At 37.3% G+C, this 20131-nt stretch overlaps 2 protein-coding genes and 1 pseudogene across 2 annotated transcripts; 1 reads left to right on the top strand and 2 right to left on the bottom strand.

Moving 5' to 3' along the window:
• Positions 1-3746: 3746 nt before the first annotated feature.
• Positions 3747-5814, top strand: LOC110688219 (geranylgeranyl diphosphate reductase, chloroplastic-like). Its single transcript, XM_021864936.1, has one exon. The coding sequence runs from the start codon at positions 4403-4405 to the stop codon at positions 5741-5743; it is 1341 nt and encodes a 446-aa protein (XP_021720628.1). The 5' UTR covers positions 3747-4402; the 3' UTR covers positions 5744-5814.
• A 135-nt stretch (positions 5815-5949) lies between these two features.
• Positions 5950-14921, bottom strand: LOC110688218 (annotated as a pseudogene).
• Positions 14922-15360: 439 nt separating this feature from the next.
• On the bottom strand, positions 15361-19932 carry LOC110688216 (NADH--cytochrome b5 reductase 1-like). The gene is made up of 9 exons (XM_021864934.1): positions 19501-19932; positions 18369-18510; positions 18165-18255; positions 17954-18031; positions 17677-17757; positions 17458-17547; positions 17184-17249; positions 15900-15986; positions 15361-15804 (listed from the first exon to the last, which is right to left on the bottom strand). Exons 1-9 carry the CDS (start codon positions 19619-19621, stop codon positions 15712-15714), a joined length of 849 nt encoding a protein of 282 aa, XP_021720626.1. The 5' UTR covers positions 19622-19932; the 3' UTR covers positions 15361-15711.
• Positions 19933-20131: the final 199 nt, after the last annotated feature.

Here is a 20131-nt window from a genome sequence, read left to right as displayed (position 1 = left end):
TGTACCCGAGGTAAATCAGCAATGGTAGACTGATGTACCTCAAGTACCCCATCTGTCTGTAATAAATTGTCTCCTTCCCTTCTCAAATCTGAAATCTCTGCATTTTTAATTGAATACATGGTGTTTTCATCGAAAGTAACATCCCTCCGAACACTATGACCCGACCCTCCGAAGGTGAAAAAATTCTAAACCCCTTCACACCATCCCCGTACCCAACAAAACACCCCTTCTTGGCTCGTGGATCCAGCTTACCCTCAATAACATGATAATAAGCAACACAACCAAAAATCTTCAAATTCGAAAAATTAGGCAGCTTACCACTCCAGATCTCAAACGGAATTTTGGAATCAATTCCAGAATGAGGACCCCTATTAATGACATAACAAGCTGTTAACACAGCTTCACTCCAGTACCTCCTCCCAAGCCCTGCATTAGAGAGCATGCATCGAACTCTCTCTAGCAGTGTCTGATTAACCCGTTCTGCTACACCGTTCTGCTGTGGTGTCTTCCTGACAGTATGATGCCGACCTATACCCTCATCTGCACAGAACTGATTAAACTCGTCTTTGCAAAACTCTAGCCCATTGTCCGTTCGTAGCTTCTTGATCTTCCTTCCTTGTCGATTTTCCACCAAAGCTTTCCATTGCTTGAAAACTTTGAAGGCCTCATCCTTTGACTTAAGCAACCTAAGCCATGTGTATCGGGACTTGTCATCAACAAATGACACAAAATAGTGGTAACCTCCCATACCTTCAACTCTAGATGGACCCCAGCAATCTGAATGGATGTAATCGAGCACTGCATCAGTAATGTGAGCACCCTTGCTGAACTTTGACCTGTGTTTCTTACCAAACACACAATGCTCACAAAATTCAAGGTTGGCAACCTTGACCCCGGATAGAAGACCCCTCTTGGACAATAGCTGCATCCCCTTCTCCCCCATATGACCAAGCCTCATGTGCCAAATCTTAGTCATCTCCTGGTGAGATACAGATGCGCAAACCGCAGAACTAGGCAGTGTAACACCCTCAAAAACATAGAGGGTGTTCCTTTTGATACCCTTAAGTACCAACTCAGAACCTCTGAAAATACACAACTCCCCATCTGAAAACACACCATTGTACCCCAATTCATCCAGGGTACCCAATGAAATCAGATTCTTTCCTAAAGCAGGAACATGCCGTACATTAGTCAAAGTTAACCTCCGCCCATCAACAGTCCTCAACCTCATGGAACCAATACCTGCGACCTTACATGGAGCATTGTTACCGACTATAACCATACCCCCATTGCGAGGTTCATATGTATCAAACCAATCTCGACGTGGACACATATGGAACGAACACCCCGAATCTAGAACCCAGTTATCAGATAAATCATCAGACCTAGCAGAACTGACTAATGCTAAATCTTCCTCTGAATTATAGCTCTCATTCGGTTTCTCTTCAACTACAGCAGCCTGGGACTTGTTTTTCCTCACCGGACAATTATTCCTAAAGTGACCCGGTTCTTTACAGTAATAACATGTTTTAGTAGTAGTTTTACTAGATCCATCCTTGCCGTTTCCAGCACCCGACCCAGCATTGTTCCCCTTGTTAAACCCCTTATTCTTTTTAGACTTTCCGGACTTAACAAACAACCCACTACCATTATCCCCATTATCACTCGTAGCTTTCATTCTGAGTTCCCTAGTATGAAGTGCTGCCTTCACTTCTTCTAAGGTTATAGAATCCTTACCAACAACAAAAGACTCTACAAAATTCTCAAAGCTAGACGGTAGAGATACAAGTAAAATCAACGCAGCATCCTCATCATCAATTTTAACATCTAAATTACGTAAATCAAGCAAAATAGAGTTAAGTTTTTCTAGATGTTCCCGTAAGGAAGTACCTGACTGCATCCGGAGGCTAAACAACCGCTGTTTCAGTAATAATTTGTTGGTCAACGACTTAGTCATATACAATGACTCCAGCTTCAGCCACAATCCAGCCGCCGTTTCCTGATCAGCCACCTCCGTGATGATTTGATCATCAAGACTAAGTAATATGGTAGAGTGTGCCTTCTCTTCCATAACTTCTAACTGCGAGTCAGTCGGTCCGTCTCCTGACTCCGAAGTAGTACTCTTTGGAGCCAACGGACGCCATATCTGCTGTTGTTTTAACAGAGCCTTCATCTTAATTTGCCATAGCCCGAAACTATTTTTCCCGGTAAACTTCTCAATTCTTATTGTTGAATCTCCTGCCATTGTTATCTTCAAGAAACTATCCAAGGATTGAACCTGAGCTCTTGATACCAATTGTTGTGCGACAGCGGAAGCAAAGGTCGAAAACAAACAAGAAAACAATAAAGAAATTCAATGCAAACAATAAGAACAACACCAAGAATTTACGTGGTTCACTATCGATGTGATAGCTACGTCCACGGGCACCGAGATCGAATGATTTCACTATAAACTGCAAAGATTACAAAGATGATTCTTGTATTTCTCAAGAACGGCTCTCACTCTCTCTCTCTTAACCCTAATACTAATATTAGGGAGGTTTTATATTAATCCCTAAAATAAAAGATACTTGGGCAAAAAGATAACATAAAAGATAACTTTAAATCGTAAAATCCGCGTCTCCGCATTTTTCCTTCTCCGCCCGGTCAGACCGGGCAAGGTCTGCCCGATCGGGCGCGAGAAGAAAACTCCATACGAATGCTTCAACGTATCCAACCCCCACCGCCCGGTCAGACCGGGCAAGGTCTGCCCGATCGGGCGAAGGCTCGCCCGGTCGGGCGAAGGCTCGCCCGGTCGGGCGCGAGAGCAGCTTCTTCAACGAATTTGCCAGGCACCTCTTCTTCTTCCGCCCGGTCAGACCGGGCAATGTCCGCCCGATCGGGCGGACAAAGCTACGAAGTACGAGTCACCTAATATACTTATCAACATAGAGTATTACGCTCATAGCTGTACTTAAATTATATTTATCAATTTGTAAGCTGAGAAATGAACAAAATTTTGAGTTCAACTTAAAAATATTGTGATGAATTGAACGAACAATTCAAGAAGGTTCTGATTCCAATAATTTTTGCCGATTGTTTAGGATTGTGTAGCCCGACTTATGTATTATATATTGGTAACATAAATTACGGAGTACATTTCTTTGGAACTTAATTGATAAATAAAATGAGAAAAAGAATGATATGACGAGATAATGTATATGAACGGGTGTAATATTATTACACTTGATTATAAGGTGGAAGTAATAGTAGGAGATACAATATAATAATACTACGAGCGACAAGGTAGTTCAAAATTTAAAAGAGTCCTGCGATTAGTTAATGTCATATTTGATTTGTTGCTTTATTAATAACCTTGTTAATTCATAATTATACATTTGATTGGCCACTGCAAATCTTGTCATAGTAAACAAGTCTAAATGGACAGAACCAATTTCACTTAGATCAACAATTAGATATTATATGCTCATATTAACCAATACGGCAATAAGCGGTGAATCCAAAAATTTAGGAATGAGCTAGGATGGTTTGAATTTTGCCTAAACAAAGCTTTTGACCCAATATTTAAATTTGATTAAATAGCAAAACGTTCAAAATTATTAACTGACATACAGAGTAATTAGGAAGTGGTCTAACTATAATCGAAAAAAATACTTAATTTTTCAATTCAAACAAGTTGATTTGAGACCATCGCATACAAGACTTTAACATGTACATCAAATGATTGGGCATACTCAAGTTTGCGCCCACTTATCTAGCCAAATCTAAGAGATAATATGACTACAGCTGCAACATGCCAACATGCAAGAAAGTTTATAGTTGAGGCAATCAAAGTAGGTCTGCTTATCAAAAATCAGAAAGATTTCATCACTCTCTTCCCTAAATGATTCAGATTAGCTGGCCACGTTTCCAAATATAGAAGAAACACCACCAGCTTCATTAATCTCTACTCTACCCATTCTCTAGTACGTATCCTTAACTCATCATGACACATAAACATCATTAGTAACTAGGGAACTACAAAGACGTTCCGTTGTAGTCCTTGTAGGCCGGAAAAAGTGAACATAGCATGGCTCATACATCATCTAGGAAACTACAAAGACGATCCGTTGTAGCCCTTGTAAGCCGGAAAAAGTAAGCATAGCATGGCTCGTACATAATCTAGTTTTAAATTACCGAATGTAATATGCTATACCGGCTATACCCCTTGCACTCCTAGGAAGGCGTGGGTACGGATTCCAAAGTTGGTAATTTAACTTTATCACCCACTTAAAAGCTTAATAATATTCCCTTTTCACATGCTTACTGACTTAATCACTCACTTAATCACCTACTTAAAATAATTAACCCTTCATTATTATCATCACCATTAACAATCAAACACTCAACTTTGAAATCATCAATGGCGGCACCATCTCTCCATCTCCCTTTTCTTCCTTCCATCTCTTCTCACCTTCCTCAACACTCCAACAACACACCGCCACCCTCCAACCTCCACATCTCCGGCACAAGCAAGCTACGCGCCGCCGTCATCGGCGGCGGCCCAGCCGGAGCTTGCGCCGCCGAAGCGCTGTCCTCCGGCGGCGTTGAAACGTTTCTATTCGAGCGAAACGTTTCGGGTTCGAAACCTTGCGGCGGTGCTATTCCGCTTTGTATGCTCGACGAGTTTTCAATCCCACGCGCCATTGTTGACCGTGAGGTCACGCGCATGAGAATCTTCTCTCCTTCGAACCTTTGCGTTGACTTTGGTAAGACTCTTCTGCCGAGTGAGTTTATTGCTATGACTAGGCGTGAGGTGCTTGACTCGTTTTTGCGGGCCAAGGCCCAGGCAAGTGGGGCTCGTTTGATTACTGGGCTTGTTACTAGGTTGGACCTTCCGACCCATGTAGATAGTGGGCCGTATGTGATCCATTACAATGTGGGCGGGTCGAAGAAGTCGGTTGCGGTTGATGTTGTGATTGGGGCAGATGGAGTCCACAGCCGGGTGGCGAAGTCGATTGGGGCGGGAAATTACGAGTATGCCCTTGCTTTTCAGGAGAGGATCAAGCTGCCGGAGGAGGAGATGGAGTATTATAGAGATCTTGCTGAGATGTACGTGGGTGATGACGTGTCGCCTGATTTTTACGGGTGGGTGTTCCCGAAATGTGACCATGTGGCGGTGGGGACTGGCACGGTTAAGTCCAAGTCGGATATTAAGAAGTTCCAACATGGGATTCGGGCTCGGGCTGGGCCAAAGATTCGTGGGGGTCGGGTCTTCAAGGTGGAGGCCCACCCGATACCGGAACACCCTAGGCCAGTTCGGGTGAGAGGGCGCGTCGCTCTTGTTGGGGATGCGGCGGGTTATGTCACCAAGTGTTCGGGCGAGGGGATATATTTCGCTGCAAAGTCGGGTCAAATGTGTGGGCAGGCTGTGGTGGAGGCGTCGGAGGGGGGTACTTACATGATTAATGAACGAGATTTGAAGAGGGAGTATTTGAGGAAGTGGGATGGAGAGTATAGGAGTACATTTAGGTTTTTGGATGTGTTGCAAAAGGTATTTTATGGGAATGATGCAAGTAGAGAAGCATTGGTGGAATTGTGTGGCGATGAGTATGTGCAAAGGATGACATTTGAGAGCTATTTGTACAAGAAATTAGCAAAGGGAAATCCTTGGGAAGATACTAAGATGACAATGAATACTATTGGGAGTTTAGTTAGGTGTAATCTTCTAGGGAAAGGAATGGAATTTTTGTCAAATGTTTGATCTTTTGTTATGTTGCAATGGACATCTTAGAAGTGTATCAAACGCATGATTTTATCATAAATTTTCACAACTTTGTACTACTTTGGCAGTGATTTTTCAATGCTTACACCAGACTAAAGCAGTAATAGCACCAGAACAATGTGTTGCAATGTTTGACTATCAAAAAGAAAAGGTTAATATTCATGTAAAAACAGGGCAGAGAGATGTAAACCCAAAAAGATAGCAGTGGTATCTTAATGCTTTGATATCATTGGCTAACTATACAAAGAACTGAAATGGTACATCAATTACAAGAATAGGAACAAATGGTATCTATCTAGGTACATGAGTAACAATATAGCGGCCTTTTTCAAGGTCATATATTGTCTTAAACTGTGGTTTTCGCAATTTCATTACAAAGAATGTGGCCAGAAGAACAATAACTATAAGAACCGCAAACAGGAAGAAGTAGGTGACAGACTCATTCTCAACAATATGGGTGTCATAGTGTTCTGTGATACTATCAAATGATTCCATGATTGTCTGGGAAATGAAGGCTCCAAGTCTCCAATCAACAGGAGTGCTTCCTGCTGTAAACTCAACTCTGTATAACCAGCATGAGTAAATATAAATCAGCTTGAAAATACATAGGCATCAGTACACCCCCTTCTACAACACAAAACACGAAAGAGACTGTTTTTGTATTGCAAGAATAAGAAACAAGGGTGCAGCAGAGCTATGAATAAAGACATAATATTTTCCCAGAAAAGACATCAGATTAGGATCTAATGATAATCATGCGTTATTTCAGAATATTTATATTTAACGGTATCAACTTTTAGACAACATTCCATATTCCAAAGAGCTAAGCTTACCATTTTCTTTAAAGCAATTAGCTTAAAAATAAATACTCCAATAAAGTTAACAGATTAAAATTGAGCAGCAGGCAATGGAGAAGAAAAAGGATACCTAGTGGTAAGTTTTAGGAAACACAAGTTCAAATAGGTTCTGACAAGTTTTAGCAAATTCGAAATTATTCATATGCTGGGTTTTCAGGTGAAAGAATGAAGCCTGACAAGCACAAATTCAAATTCCTACAAAAAGTCCTAGATATGGAAGCATACCTCTTCTCATCAAATGGAATGCCAAAACTGTTGCGTAACAAGCTCACCATGAATGTATGTGAGAAACAACTTCTTGACAGTTCTACACCATCAATATCATATTTTCTTTTAAGATTGTCCCAGTCATCCTCGCAATAATTTCGTGCAACAGACTCCAGTTCTGATATAGAAGCCTTTAGAACTAAGCCTCGAAGCTGCCAACGACAAAATAGAAAAGTAAAGCACTGTTCTACTGCAACCAAATATACCTGTCATTTCATTTTATTCCATGTACCCCCCTCATCAGGCATTAGCAATATAAGAATCTTAGATCATGGTTTTTATTATCAATTTTTTGTTTTGTTTTTGTTTTTTTTAAATATTACAAATTTACAATGTGCAAATTGTTCTAATTACTTATTTTTAACTCCATAGTGAAGAGTTGAGAATTATTATGAAAGAGCTCAAACTTTTTCTGATTGTTTTTTATAAGCCCAAATACAATGTAACAACAAATAATGTGGTTAACGAGAAGCAAGTTTCTTCAGAGATTATCAAATTCCTAATTTTCTGTCAAGCCTGATTTCAGTTTATCATCATTTGTTCCTTACCATGTGATACAGGGAATTAGCAGATAATTTTCTCACAGTAAATTTTTCCACATGTTCCATATGCAACATCAAAACTCAGATAATTTCTAGTGATTTGTCAAACACAAACCTGGGAAGAAAGATAGAACCTTTGCCGAGGGTGAGGTTTATTTTCCAACTCACTCAAAATGGTAGGCATTATCTCGCATGGTGCATGAGTGCATTTTCCTACCAAAAAAAAAAAAACAAAAAAACATTTGTCCTGGGCATTAGTCAAGAAATTATATTGTTGCTACGCCAAACACATGAAATTAAAATCTACTTCAGAGGACCCTGTGGAATTTATAAGCAACAAAAACAAAGTTTTCAATCAGTTACAATAACAGTAGTATAACCCAGGCTTTGTCAATAGCATGGCCAAAGTTGTATGCTGTAATTTGGCAACAAAAAGCACATTTGAGGTGTACTTCTTGGCTTCTTTAATTAGATGGGTATTCTGGCTATCAAAGGGTCATCACTCTCAATTGTCATGCAGCTTGATAACTTTAAAAGTTGAACGAAACTCTTATTTTCAATGAATTAAAACTTTGTGCATGGGATTTATTTAGTTATTTTTATTTTTCATAAAATGTTTATAGAAAAACTTGCAAAACAGCTGAGGTTCAATCTTTGAGACAACACAATAGTCAAGTCATCCCCCCTGAAGCACAAAAGATAATTAGCAGGCAGTTCAGCTGAGATAAGGAACTAGTAAAAGCCAAGGGGAGCAACTACATTCATTCAGAAGTAGAGCCTACAAAATCATAACCCATATAGAGAGTCAAAACATCACTGTAGGAAACTTCAAGGATAAAGAACCAACTTAAGATCCAATATGGTCTAATCATAGACTGCAAAATAATTAAGCAAGATGGGAAAATCACAAGACTAAGGATGTATTGCACAATAAGACTAGTACCTTTCCTACCATTCAGCAACATGGTAAGTTCAGATTTACAAGCAGAAAAGTTCCCTGTGGCATGGGATTTCAAAAGATTCTCATCACTTGCCTGTGATGTCAATTCAAATCCTCTGGGATAACAAGGATTAGGCATTGATCTTTCACTGTTAAGTGAAGCTGCAAAATAAATTAATTGATAGTTATACACCTAGTTCAAAAAAACGCACAATATTTGTTCATCTTGCTTTTACACACTAAATCGTAGATTTGATAATATTAAATAATATATTAAAAATAGAATTAAAAAAAAAAAAAATTGATGAAGCTTATCATGAAGTTTTCCAGATTTTGATCTGTTTATTACTAGCAGGCCACCACAAGCCGATTGATGGCAGCCTCCACTATAATGATAAGTAATTAGTTTATGCTGTCAGTGAAATTTCACAAATGGATTATAAAGAATACTGACATATTTGACATGAAGTATTACAGATTTCCACCAGTGTTAGCAAGCGCGTCTTGGATAGGACCTAACGTCTTAACCCTTTTCCAGCAACAATAAACATAATATTTAAAGCTATGCACAGATTAGGTGGAAATTGTATGATCTCAAGGGGCTTCTTAACTTTGTAAGGGCAGTGAACTAATGGGCTAAGAAGTATGGGGCAAAATGACCATTAGATGAATCCAAGTAGGTTTTCCATATCAAGTCAATGTTCTCCACCTGATCCTGGAAAGGTTTGAAGGACTTAATTTACAGTTTTGCAAAAACTTCCCTGGAGTCGGCCAATGTAAAATTGGTTTAAGAGTTCCCTGCACCTTAGGAGAGCCTCATCAAAGCGCATATAATAATAAATTTTGTGAAAAAACTATTGTGTCCCTTAAGGGGGCGCTTAGGTGTGCCTCTGTGCACCTCAGCTGCACTTCATCACAATCGCTTCGTCTAGACTACAAAAAGAGCATAACCCCTAGCGCCATGTGCCTATTCAAACAGAGTATTTTCAGTGCTCATGTCATTTGAGGATTGAACATAGGGTCCAAAAATGTTCTCCTTTGACCAAATTTGAAGGCTATATATAATACACGACCATTTTCGGGATTCCGGGACCTGTTGTCGACAACTCTCAGGATTTTAAGGGATCCATCCCGAGATCATATAGTGGCCACATATTGTTTGGAACCATATGTGGCCACTATATAGCCACTAGTCGGTCACATAAAGGCCCATGGCGTCCTTGAGTTAATGATGGGAGGTGTGTACGTAAACAACTGAATTGGCAATTCAAAGACAATGTGCAGAATTTAATTCACCCATATGGCCTCTTAAGGTGTTGGGGTTCTACGGGAAGCACCCAGACCTCTTTCCTATCAGGTCTGAAATAGTAAAAAAATTGTCCAAAAAGTAAGGCTTTGATACACGAAATTAGAACATTTTAGGAAATTTCGGGACCGGTGTCAAAAAATCTTGGGATTGCAAGGAATCCATCCAGGGATCATATAACATACCATATATGACCACTATTCGGTCACATGAAGGCAAGTGGCAAGCTTAAGTTAATGAAGGGAGATGTGTACATAAACGGCTAAATTGATGGTTTAAAGACAGAGTGGACCGTTTCAATCACCCAAATGGCCTCTCATGATATTGTGGGGTCCATGGGAAGAGCCACAACCTCTTTCCTTCCTGAGTCTAAAATAATACACGAATTCAGACCAATTTTGGAGGTATTAGGACCCGGTGTTAAAAATTCAAAGGATGGTAGGCGATGCATCCAAAAGTCATGTAATGTTGTTTGAATCATATATAACCACTAGTTAGTTAATTAATGGCCTATAGCAGCTTTGAGTTTATGAAGGGAGGTGTATGGGTAAATGGCTAAACTGACATTTTAAAGGCAAAGTGTGCGTTCTAACCACCCAAATGGCTTCCTGATGTGTTATGGGGTTTATGGGGAGCACCCCAGCCTCTTTCATTTTCGGGCCCGAAAATGTCGAAAAATGTCCAAATTGAAGGCTATAATCCACAATTTCGGGCCAATTTCCGGAAATTTTTTCAAAATTAAAGTAAATGCGTGGGGTGTCCACTGGGATCATATAAGTTGTTTTGGAACTACAAGAGGCCTATCAATAGGACTATAAAGTTAAATAATGAGTTTGGTTAAGCTATGTGATTAATTAGAATTTATGTTGCATTGAGATGGTTGTTTATATCAACAACTTGGCATCCCAGGGTCCTTATTAAGGTGTCAAGATTCCTTCATCTTAGGGTTCAGAGATACTAGAAAACCTTCGTAACCTTATACCCTAGAAAACCTAATCTGAGACAGCTAGTGCCTTTTGGGCAAACCTTGAGACAAAGATAAATATGTGACATGAACTTCTAGAACATACAGGTTGCTTTCTAGAACTGGCAATTTCATATAATAATAAAGTTTCCAAAAATATATTGACCAAAATTTTGTAGCATACAATTGTCTGTGATACCAATGCATCATTCATTGTAAGCCATAAACCCACTCCCCCAACCATTCCTACCAATATAAACAAATCTTACTTTTCATTGATCACTAGTTTAGTCGTCTATAAGTGAGTAAGTAATGAACGGAAAATCAAGAATTAGTTACCTATACCCCATCTCCCCCTAAATAAAGTTACTTGTTCATAGATTAGTAGTATCATAAATAACTCAAAGAGTTTGATATAGGTTCATTACCCTAAACTATATCAAATATATGTTATTACAAAATTACCTATTTGTAAGTCTTTACTCCCTGAAAAAAAAGTTAGTTCTATGCATTTCATACAAACTCTACTTGGAGCCTCCTCAAGGCCTGGACAGTTAAAATATTGATATTATGATCTTCATGAGGTTTAATCAAACAAACCCTGAGACTAGAGACTTTTGCCAGGCTCCCACTGATAGGTTTCCAGGACCAATTTAAATAAAAAAGGTAGTCCCATCAGACTGACCTTGATTGAAAAGACATCAAACTACTTCACAAACAATAAGCAGAGGGAGCAATTAAATGCATTAATTGATTGAGTCCATACTAATTCAAGCTGAGAAATTACCCACTAGAGATTCAATCAAACATTTTCATACTGTTTCATGGAGGAGACACATTAAAGAGCATTAAGGCAAAATAGTATCAATCTGAAACTTACATGACACCAAGTCGGGAGCACTCCGCTCATGAAACTTTTTCCAAACTGCATCCTGCATCCAGTAATCCACAAATTTGTATGTTAATAGAAGAGAGGTCACATTCTTACCGCATATACTCCACATAATGTGGAAATTTTCCATCCCCTACCCAAGGCAGAGTTAAGCTAAAAGTCTAAAACCAAAGTAATGTGGAAATTTTCCATCCCTTATCCCAGGTAGAGTTAAGTTAAAAGTCTAAAACCAAAGTAATGGACAAATAAATGAGCATAGAAAAAAATTTAGAACACGGGTATAGAACTTATATCAATGTCTCGGTTACTTTATATTGTGGCTTAAACTGCAGTTTTGGTGAAATTTGTAAGACATAACCATCCAAATAGATCTGTAAAAGTAATCTTCCTCGAAACCATTTATTAACAATTGAAGTTCCACATCAAAGAACAAAAAAAGTTTATCACACTTCAAGAATTTCATCGTATTACATAATGAAATAATCTCCATGAAAGGCACCTGACCAAACTGCTGCAGACTTTGAGTATAAAGATAGTAAGGAACTCCTGCGAACCTGATAACTCTTGAGGATTCTGATAGTGGGGTCTCAGGGTTAGCAAAAGAGACCTGCAAACAAATGTAACTAATTCAATAACAATGCAGAATGACATAAGCTAATTCAGAAGATATCACAGCCTACAACTTTTGTTACCAGGTCATAGTAATCCAATACATGCGCAGACAGTTTTATGATGTTCCACTGCTTCAAATATAGAAACCTTAAAGCAGCACTACTAAGATGAGCCCATAGCCAGGTCTTGTTGCTGGTACAATAAGTATCTTTAACTCAGTGTTTTAACAAAGATACGTATTCATGTTTTTATCTCACATCAAAAGACTAAGAGATAACAGTCACCGGAAAGAAAAGATGTTGCTGAAAATTATTTACAAGTGAATTTTTTTCAAAAATTTAAAATTTTTTTTTTTCTTAAAAAAATACTCACTTAAGGTTAAAAGAAAAACAGATTGTCAGAACTCTTTTGGGAACAGCACTTATTAAGGAATACTTAACCGTTATGAGTAATAAAATAGGAGAAGAACATGCACAACATTAAACGTTAAGCAGCAAGAGATTGGTTCATTACATAGACTAAAGATCAAGTGCAAGGACCAAACTATGCAGCAGAAATAGAATTATGCACATGTTACTTAGCACAAGCACACGGATAGAGGCAGGTCAAAGGACAGGAAGAAAAAGAGAGGGTATGAGAAGTGAAATTAAAAAGGAAACCTGCATAGCAGAACTTCCAAGCGAAACTACTCCAGCTGTTTCTTCAGGTTTATTGCCTAGGTATCCGAGAGCATAATTTACAGCCAGCCAAGAATAGAGACCCTCGTCTTGACCTGCACTCAGATTGTGTCATACGGACTTAGAAACCATTGAACAACTGTCATGTGTCATTTCTAATACAACTGAATAAGTAATGGTTAGATTTGAAACCTTTCATCGTTTCAGAGCAAGAATGATCGGAGTAAAACTAAGAGAGCAACATAAAGGGTGCCTTTAAAGGATGTGATGGACCTTGAGTTATTTAAAAAAATTTGAGCTAAAAAGGTTAACAGACTTCCTAATTGTGAGTCATAATTGTTAATGTATCATGCATGTGAAGAAAGATCACAGCATGAGCCTATAACAGAAACAAGTAACTGCCAGATCTCTTCTACGGTAGACTTAGCTATAAAAGATCATACCAACAGCACGACCACAAAAGTATTCAAGTTCCAATGATATGCAATCAATTACACGTCAATAAGAATTTGACAAGCCATAACATCTACATTTCACAAATAGCCAACTAAAGCAACAGATAACATAGGATAGCATGCAATTCTCTCAAATAGAAAATAAACTCAAGGTGCACCTATGCAAGCTTATATACCCTATACTTTTACATTCCCTAGGTTTGAGAGTTACAAGATCACAATTTCTGCATCTCCCACTAGAAAACTACGGATTATTAGCCAAGCACATCAATTCAACCAAAAATCATCAGTGATCCTCTAAAACATTATTGAATTGCATACTTTTCACTAGTCTCTTGCTCTCTTCACTTTAAATCAAAAAGTTAATTTTCATTAATGACAGATTGCTTCTTTCCAGACTTTCAAGAAGCACACAATAATCTAACTAGCAGTGATGATTAAGCATTAATTACTGTGAAAAGTAGCAAAATTTGAGTATAAGCAACATTAAATTCATAATTACATGATCAAATTTCAACAATGTTCCAAATTAATATCATTCCACCTAGTAAAAACACTACAAAATTGCATTCATCTTCAACCAATTAGATCACAAATCACAATAATCATATCTTCAAACTAGCATAATATATGAAATTGCATCAAACTAAATCTGCATACGGTCTTGTGAGAAGACGTTCCTAATTTCCCCTGTATTTTACTTTCAAAAAAAAAAAATCAAACTAAATCTGCAAACAAAATTAACCCAACAATTAAAATGAAAAAACTATTTCATACCTTTTAAAACAGACGCCCAATCATCCCTAAACATGAACCCAGATTATCTCAAAACCCGACGACAATCTTCCAAAATCCTTTCTCTCTCCTCAACTCTACCACCCACCAAATCACTCGTAATCATAAGCTGAACTTTACTATATTTCCACTCATAATTGGGGATTTTCTCCTTAGCAAAATCCATCAATTTGAACAAAACCCGACCCGCCAATTCGGGTTGCCCGGAAAATTTCAAAGTTCCGGCATCAACCCAGAAAGAATCAGAGCTCTCGCCGGAAAAGGGGTTGCCGGAAACCTCATTCAGAGATCGGAAAACGAAGATTTGAGAGCGAGAGAGTGAAATGTCGACGACAATGCCAAAAGAAGAGGAAGGAGGAAGATGAAGAGAACGGTAAAAAGAGAGAGAAAGTAAAGAAGAAAAGGGAGGAGAGAGAGAGAGATGATGAGAAGAAGGTGTTTATGGTGGTGGGATTTTGAAGCTGGCGGTGGAGGAGAGAGAGAGAAAGGTTGCATTCGAGGAGGGAGTTGGGTTTTGTGAAGTGGGATGTATGAAGATGATGAAGATGTTTTTGTTGATGATAGTGAGGAAGAAGAAGAGGGGAATTTGTGGAAGTTTGAGGACGCCATTGGAGTGATCTTGGAGCTTGGGGAAGAGAGAGAAGAACGAAGGAGGTTGGAGAATTCACATGGAAATGGAAGTTGTATTAGCACTTCACCAAGAGAGAGAGAGTGAAAGGAATGATATTTCCTCGCTCCTGATCTCCTCCTTTGCCTTCAAATGACAAGTAGAATGATTACCGATTTACCATCCCCGGAACGGCCGCACCCACAGGCCGAATGCACCACACACGCCGGTATATGATATAAATGTCACTCTAATTGGCGCAAGATAACTTATATTAGTTATATAGAATCATTGCAAAGTTTTATGTTGGTGAAGTAAATGAACTTTGAAACGATGTGTGCTACTATTAAACAACATTTGCTTATTTACTATTAGTGAGATTTGTATAAAATCGGAGGATTACAATTAGTGAGATTTGTATAAGATCGGAGGATTAGGGGTGGCATAGGAATCCTTTGAATCAAGTTTGGTTTTAATTGATTGTAAAAAATTTTAAGGTCAATTTAGATTAATCATATCTACTTTCGAACAAAATTCATATCAAGTAGTGAGTAGGATCAATTTAGCATGATCAACTTTTTATAAATTTTGTATTGTCCATTCATGAAATTATGGATTATTTAATGGGATAGTGTTGAATTAGAATTATGTAATGTTGTTTTTGGATAACATAGGCCAAAAATAGTGGGAAAATTAAGATTATGAGGGATCACAATTGATAGTACAAATGTTTTAACTAAAACAAAGTGTACACGTTCCTTGATTCTTCAACTGATTACATGCTCAATAAGTCAATAGTCCAACCTAAATTGCATATGACAGCCTACTAAAAACTAAACAGAAGAATAAAGGTTTAACCAAATACAAGTATAATCTGCAGTAGCATCCAGAATGAGGCTCATCAAGTCATCAGTGTTGCATCTTACAACTATTTTGACCTTGATGGCAAAAAATTGATGTTGTAGAATAATATATGTCCTGTGGCAGGGGCCGAATAAGAAAAAAAAGGAGAGAATATATGGTATAGGTAGATTTAGAACTGAAATTGCATCTCAGAAGTGTATCCTAGAGCTTCGAGATGAGCAGCCATGGCCTTGTTCATTGGAGGCGGTCCACACCTCAAGATCTGATGACAATTCATTGTTACTTGTTAGTATTGAAAGGTTGGACTATACGAGGAGTTAAGGATAGGAGATGTATTAAAGATTAGCAAAGGTCTACCTGAATATCAGACGCAGGTTCAGGACAATGATCTTGAATCATTTTTGCTGATACGAAACCAACTCCACCACTCCATTCTTCAGGTGGCTGAGGACGACAAAACATTTGTATATCAGAAAACCTCAAATCTTTTCCTAATACATTTAAGAGATATTAGTCCTTAGTATCAACATACAAATGCCTACTAGAATCACATCTATCGAAATACTTGCACCAGCAATAATACTAGTATTACACAAGACTAAAGATACTCCAAGAATGTACTGCACTAATATTTATGCATGCCAAAATCAATGCTGAGTGCTTCAATGAGTTTATTACAAATGAGTGATGGCTGCTACACTTACTGTGATACCCAAATGATTGTTTACTCACCAAATTGAGATAAGTCTGATTTTCCTGCTCTTATACCAGCTCAGCGAGGCTTGTAAATGGAAATAACAAAGAAAACATGCAGGACAGTAACAAGTTAACAAATGGAAACTGAATTGTCGCCTCACTAGTCACTATTAACCTACATGAATTATCAGCATTACTAACCAAATACCTACTATTTCATACCAACTTTGAGCTTGATAGCCACCGTTTGTCAGCAAGAAAACGGGAGTCCTGTGAGTTGTAAATTACTCAACCCCACACAAAGCAAACCTAGGCTCTTACGCTAATCTCCGTTCTCAGATTTTGACCAATGATAATCAGATATATATATATATATATATATATATATATATATATATATATATATATAACTGCTTGCAGTGTATATAACTTAATGTGCCCTAGATAAGCTTTCTTAAATAAGTATACTAAACTCTCTGGAGAACCCACTAGTCTACCATGTATGGCAACAGATTTCACTCCAAGCACTTTTAGATTCATGAATTCTTAGCAAATTGACCTCTTTCACCATAGTTAATATTTTTTAAAGTCCCCCTGTATCAACATTCTTGTTTAGCTTAATCACCAAAAGAAAAAGTACTAGCTTGATATTAAGCATTCTCAAGCCAATTCTGCCTGACAAATTAAGACACCATAACACATATTCGCCTGACAAATGAAGACAACATGAACATGTATATATATACTCGTGACACTAGAAAATAATCAATGAGTCAATATTACTATATCAGTCAACAATCAAGCAATAATCTGCAGGTGTAGAGGGAAAGAGGGTTCACTTAGTGTGATGCAAGATTGCAGAAAATTTTCTTGCATTGGCATTTAATTTTAAGAAAAGTTGACAAAACTTAACCAGGATTAGGTGAAATATATAAAATATAATACCTCGTTTAGGACATAGTAAACAGAGAATTGATCAGGGAAACTGTGAGGAAAATTATCCAGTTCTTCCTGCAATACAATAAAAACAAATTATAATTGGAAGCAGTTTAATCAGCTGAAAACTCTTGCAATCACACATTATAAGAAAGGACAGCGTATCTACAGAAGAGATAATGCTGTATCTAAGTTATAAAGATTTGGGTATAACTATAAGCAAAGTTATAACGCGAGAGAAAAACTAATTAAAGTAGTGAAAACAAATGAATGCTGGAATTACCTTCAAAAGAATATCATCATAAGTGACATTTGCGTATATTAACTGAACCTTGGTCTTGTCACTTGGATTCTCTAATATGGCTCTAGCAACCTAACAATATACAAAACAGATCATGAAACAAAGTGACTTGCTCATTTCTGAATATGAAAAGGCTGGATTTCTTCCATTCCTGAGTATTAAAAGCAGTTAATCTTCCATTTTTACACCACATTGACAGACCTGAAACATTGGAGTAATTCCTGTACCACCAGCAAGCATACCAAAAGCTCTAACTTGCCCGGGCTGATACTTAAAACGTCCCTGCAATATATGCAAAAACCATATTGGCAACTGAAATACATCCATAGTAGACAGCTAGACACTAGAGCAAGTTTTTCATGGTACACAATTCTTATTAGTTTAAGTAAAACCAATGAAACCCCATATTGAAGACTAATCGCTGCATGGGGTACCATTTGCATAATATCTTGAAATAATTTACGCTATAATTACAAACCTTGGGGCCCTTGACAGACAAGTAATCACCTTCACGCATTTCTCGGAAATGGTGCGACATTCTTCCTTGTGGATACATCTAGAAATCAATGGGATAACTACTTTAGATCCAATTGGAGACAATACAATGCAATAACTAAAAAGTGAGGCTAACAGAGGTATTGCATCAAGTCATCAACTATTACATCAAGTATACTGGTATAGTGGTATACCTTTATAACTAACTCAAAATAACCAACATCAGAATCCAACGTAGTTGGTGTATAAGCTTTCATAACATCCTCACCATTAGCATCTTTTCCTCTGCATCAATAATGATCAATATCACATATAAGTACTTAGATTCTAAGATAAAAATGTTCAAATTTTGTACAGGCATCATACTCATATAATGCCATTGTGCAAAACTCACAAACCTGCAACTTATATGTTGTCCAATTGGAAGACCCAACACAGAATCTGATGAAGGAAGAGCAAATCTAAATTTCGCAACATTATGACTTAGCTCAGTCCGTTTCACAAGCTTAAATTCCTTGAACGTTTCAGGGTCCAAGCAACCTAACACAAGAATTATCATCAAAAACACAACATAATGAAATTGAATTTGAACATTTAGAGAGGATCACAATGAAATACTCCATACCAAATAAAATCTTGCAACTCAATCAAAGTCACTAGTACAACTTAAAGTGACCTTACACGTATGAAAGAAAATCCTATTTTGGCTGGACCTAAAAAAAAATTCGAATTAAGAAATAGGATTTTTGGTATAAGTAATAAACTAAACAAACTATGGATAAATCTAAGCGACCCCTTATTAAATCCAAGCGATCTTACCGGCACGAACGGTTATCTTGATTCATTAGATTAAAACATTAAGATCAAGCATTTTTGTCGAGAGCCTGATTAGCCTACCCAATCCTTATGGTATTAAGGCTTTGGCATTGTTGTTATATGAGAGTTTCATCAACCATTAAGGATCATCAAACTTACTACATCACCCCTACATTTATGTCATCATCAAAACCTCTTTAATATCAACCAATCCACTTTGGGCTAAATGTATACTAATAAAATACATAATGCAACTATTCCAGTATTTATCTTTAACCATTACAGACCCTTAGTTTCTCAAGATCAATCAGAATTTCCAGAAATACATAAAATAATTTGATTAAAATGACCCTAAAATCATTACTTCACTAGTCAAAGTACCCAAATCTTCGTGTCATTAACAAAATTATTTTCCAGTACATATCTAAGGAACCCAGAATTGTTTATACCCAGAGAATCCAACCAATATATTTAAAATTTCATGATACAGCTGATCATCTCAATTTATTTTATTCCCAAAATTCAATATTATAACCTATGAAAAAATAAAAACATCCCCAACAACATAATTATTATAATCAACGTATAACCCAGAATTAATACTGTAACTGAACAATAATCAATCAAACAGCAAAATAGCAACAAATAATCAAAATATATACAAAAAAAAACACAGAAATTAAAACAAAAAAATAGAGGGAAAAAGATGGATACTTTTCAATTTGGATTCAGATTTGTTGGAAAGATAGAAATAATAAGCAGAGCCAACACCAATGGCAGCAAGAGCAACAGAAATGCCTATAATCTCATTTCTGTGAGATTGCAAGGAATCCATGTTTAACCAATTAAGTGATTAAATCTCCTTTTTTTTCCTCTCTCCTGAGAAAAATGATGAATCAATTTCTGGGTATTTTGTGTAAAATCAGGAAGAAGGTGGGATTGAATGAAGGGGTTTGAGCTCAACAACAATGGTGGGTTGTTAATGGAGGTATCGTGTTTGGTTTAAACTGTTTTGACTCTACCAAACTATACGCTTCACCATTGGTGGGTTCATGCGCCCACTACACTTTCCCTTTTCACTAAAAAGATTGATTATTCTATTGCCTTAATTCTAAACAATACAAAAAGAAGTGGTTGGTTGTTCACGAATTTCAAAAGTACTCCGTTTGTGGAGTTTACGCCGTTTTAAATGGTACGTTTGCTAATGTGACGGTGTAAAACTCAATAAATCTAATCACGGAGTAAATATTTATTACTTGAAACAAAGTTTGCTTATATAAAAATTTGATATTTTAAAATGTTTATTGAGATAAATCAAACAAGACTTAAGTTGAGATAGTTAAGT

This window comes from Chenopodium quinoa, unplaced genomic scaffold (assembly GCF_001683475.1).
Source record: "Chenopodium quinoa cultivar QQ74 unplaced genomic scaffold, ASM168347v1, whole genome shotgun sequence".
NCBI classification, from domain to species: Eukaryota; Viridiplantae; Streptophyta; class Magnoliopsida; order Caryophyllales; family Amaranthaceae; genus Chenopodium; species Chenopodium quinoa.
This window is presented reverse-complemented; position numbering and strand designations above follow the sequence as displayed.

What these genes read in the sequence shown, in the direction of transcription:
- LOC110688219 (XM_021864936.1), top strand. Translation starts at nt 4,403, where the DNA reads ATGGCGGCACCATCTCTCCATCTCCCTTTTCTTCCTTCCATCTCTTCT.
- LOC110688216 (XM_021864934.1), bottom strand. Translation starts at nt 19,621, where the DNA reads ATGGATTCCTTGCAATCTCACAGAAATGAGATTATAGGCATTTCTGTT. An exon ending in TTTACTATGTCCTAAACGAG is followed by an intron (nt 15,987 to 17,183) that starts GTATTATATTTT and finishes TGTCGTCCTCAG; the next exon opens with CCACCTGAAGAATGGAGTGG. An exon ending in AACCTGCGTCTGATATTCAG is followed by an intron (nt 15,805 to 15,899) that starts GTAGACCTTTGC and finishes AATTGTCATCAG; the next exon opens with ATCTTGAGGTGTGGACCGCC.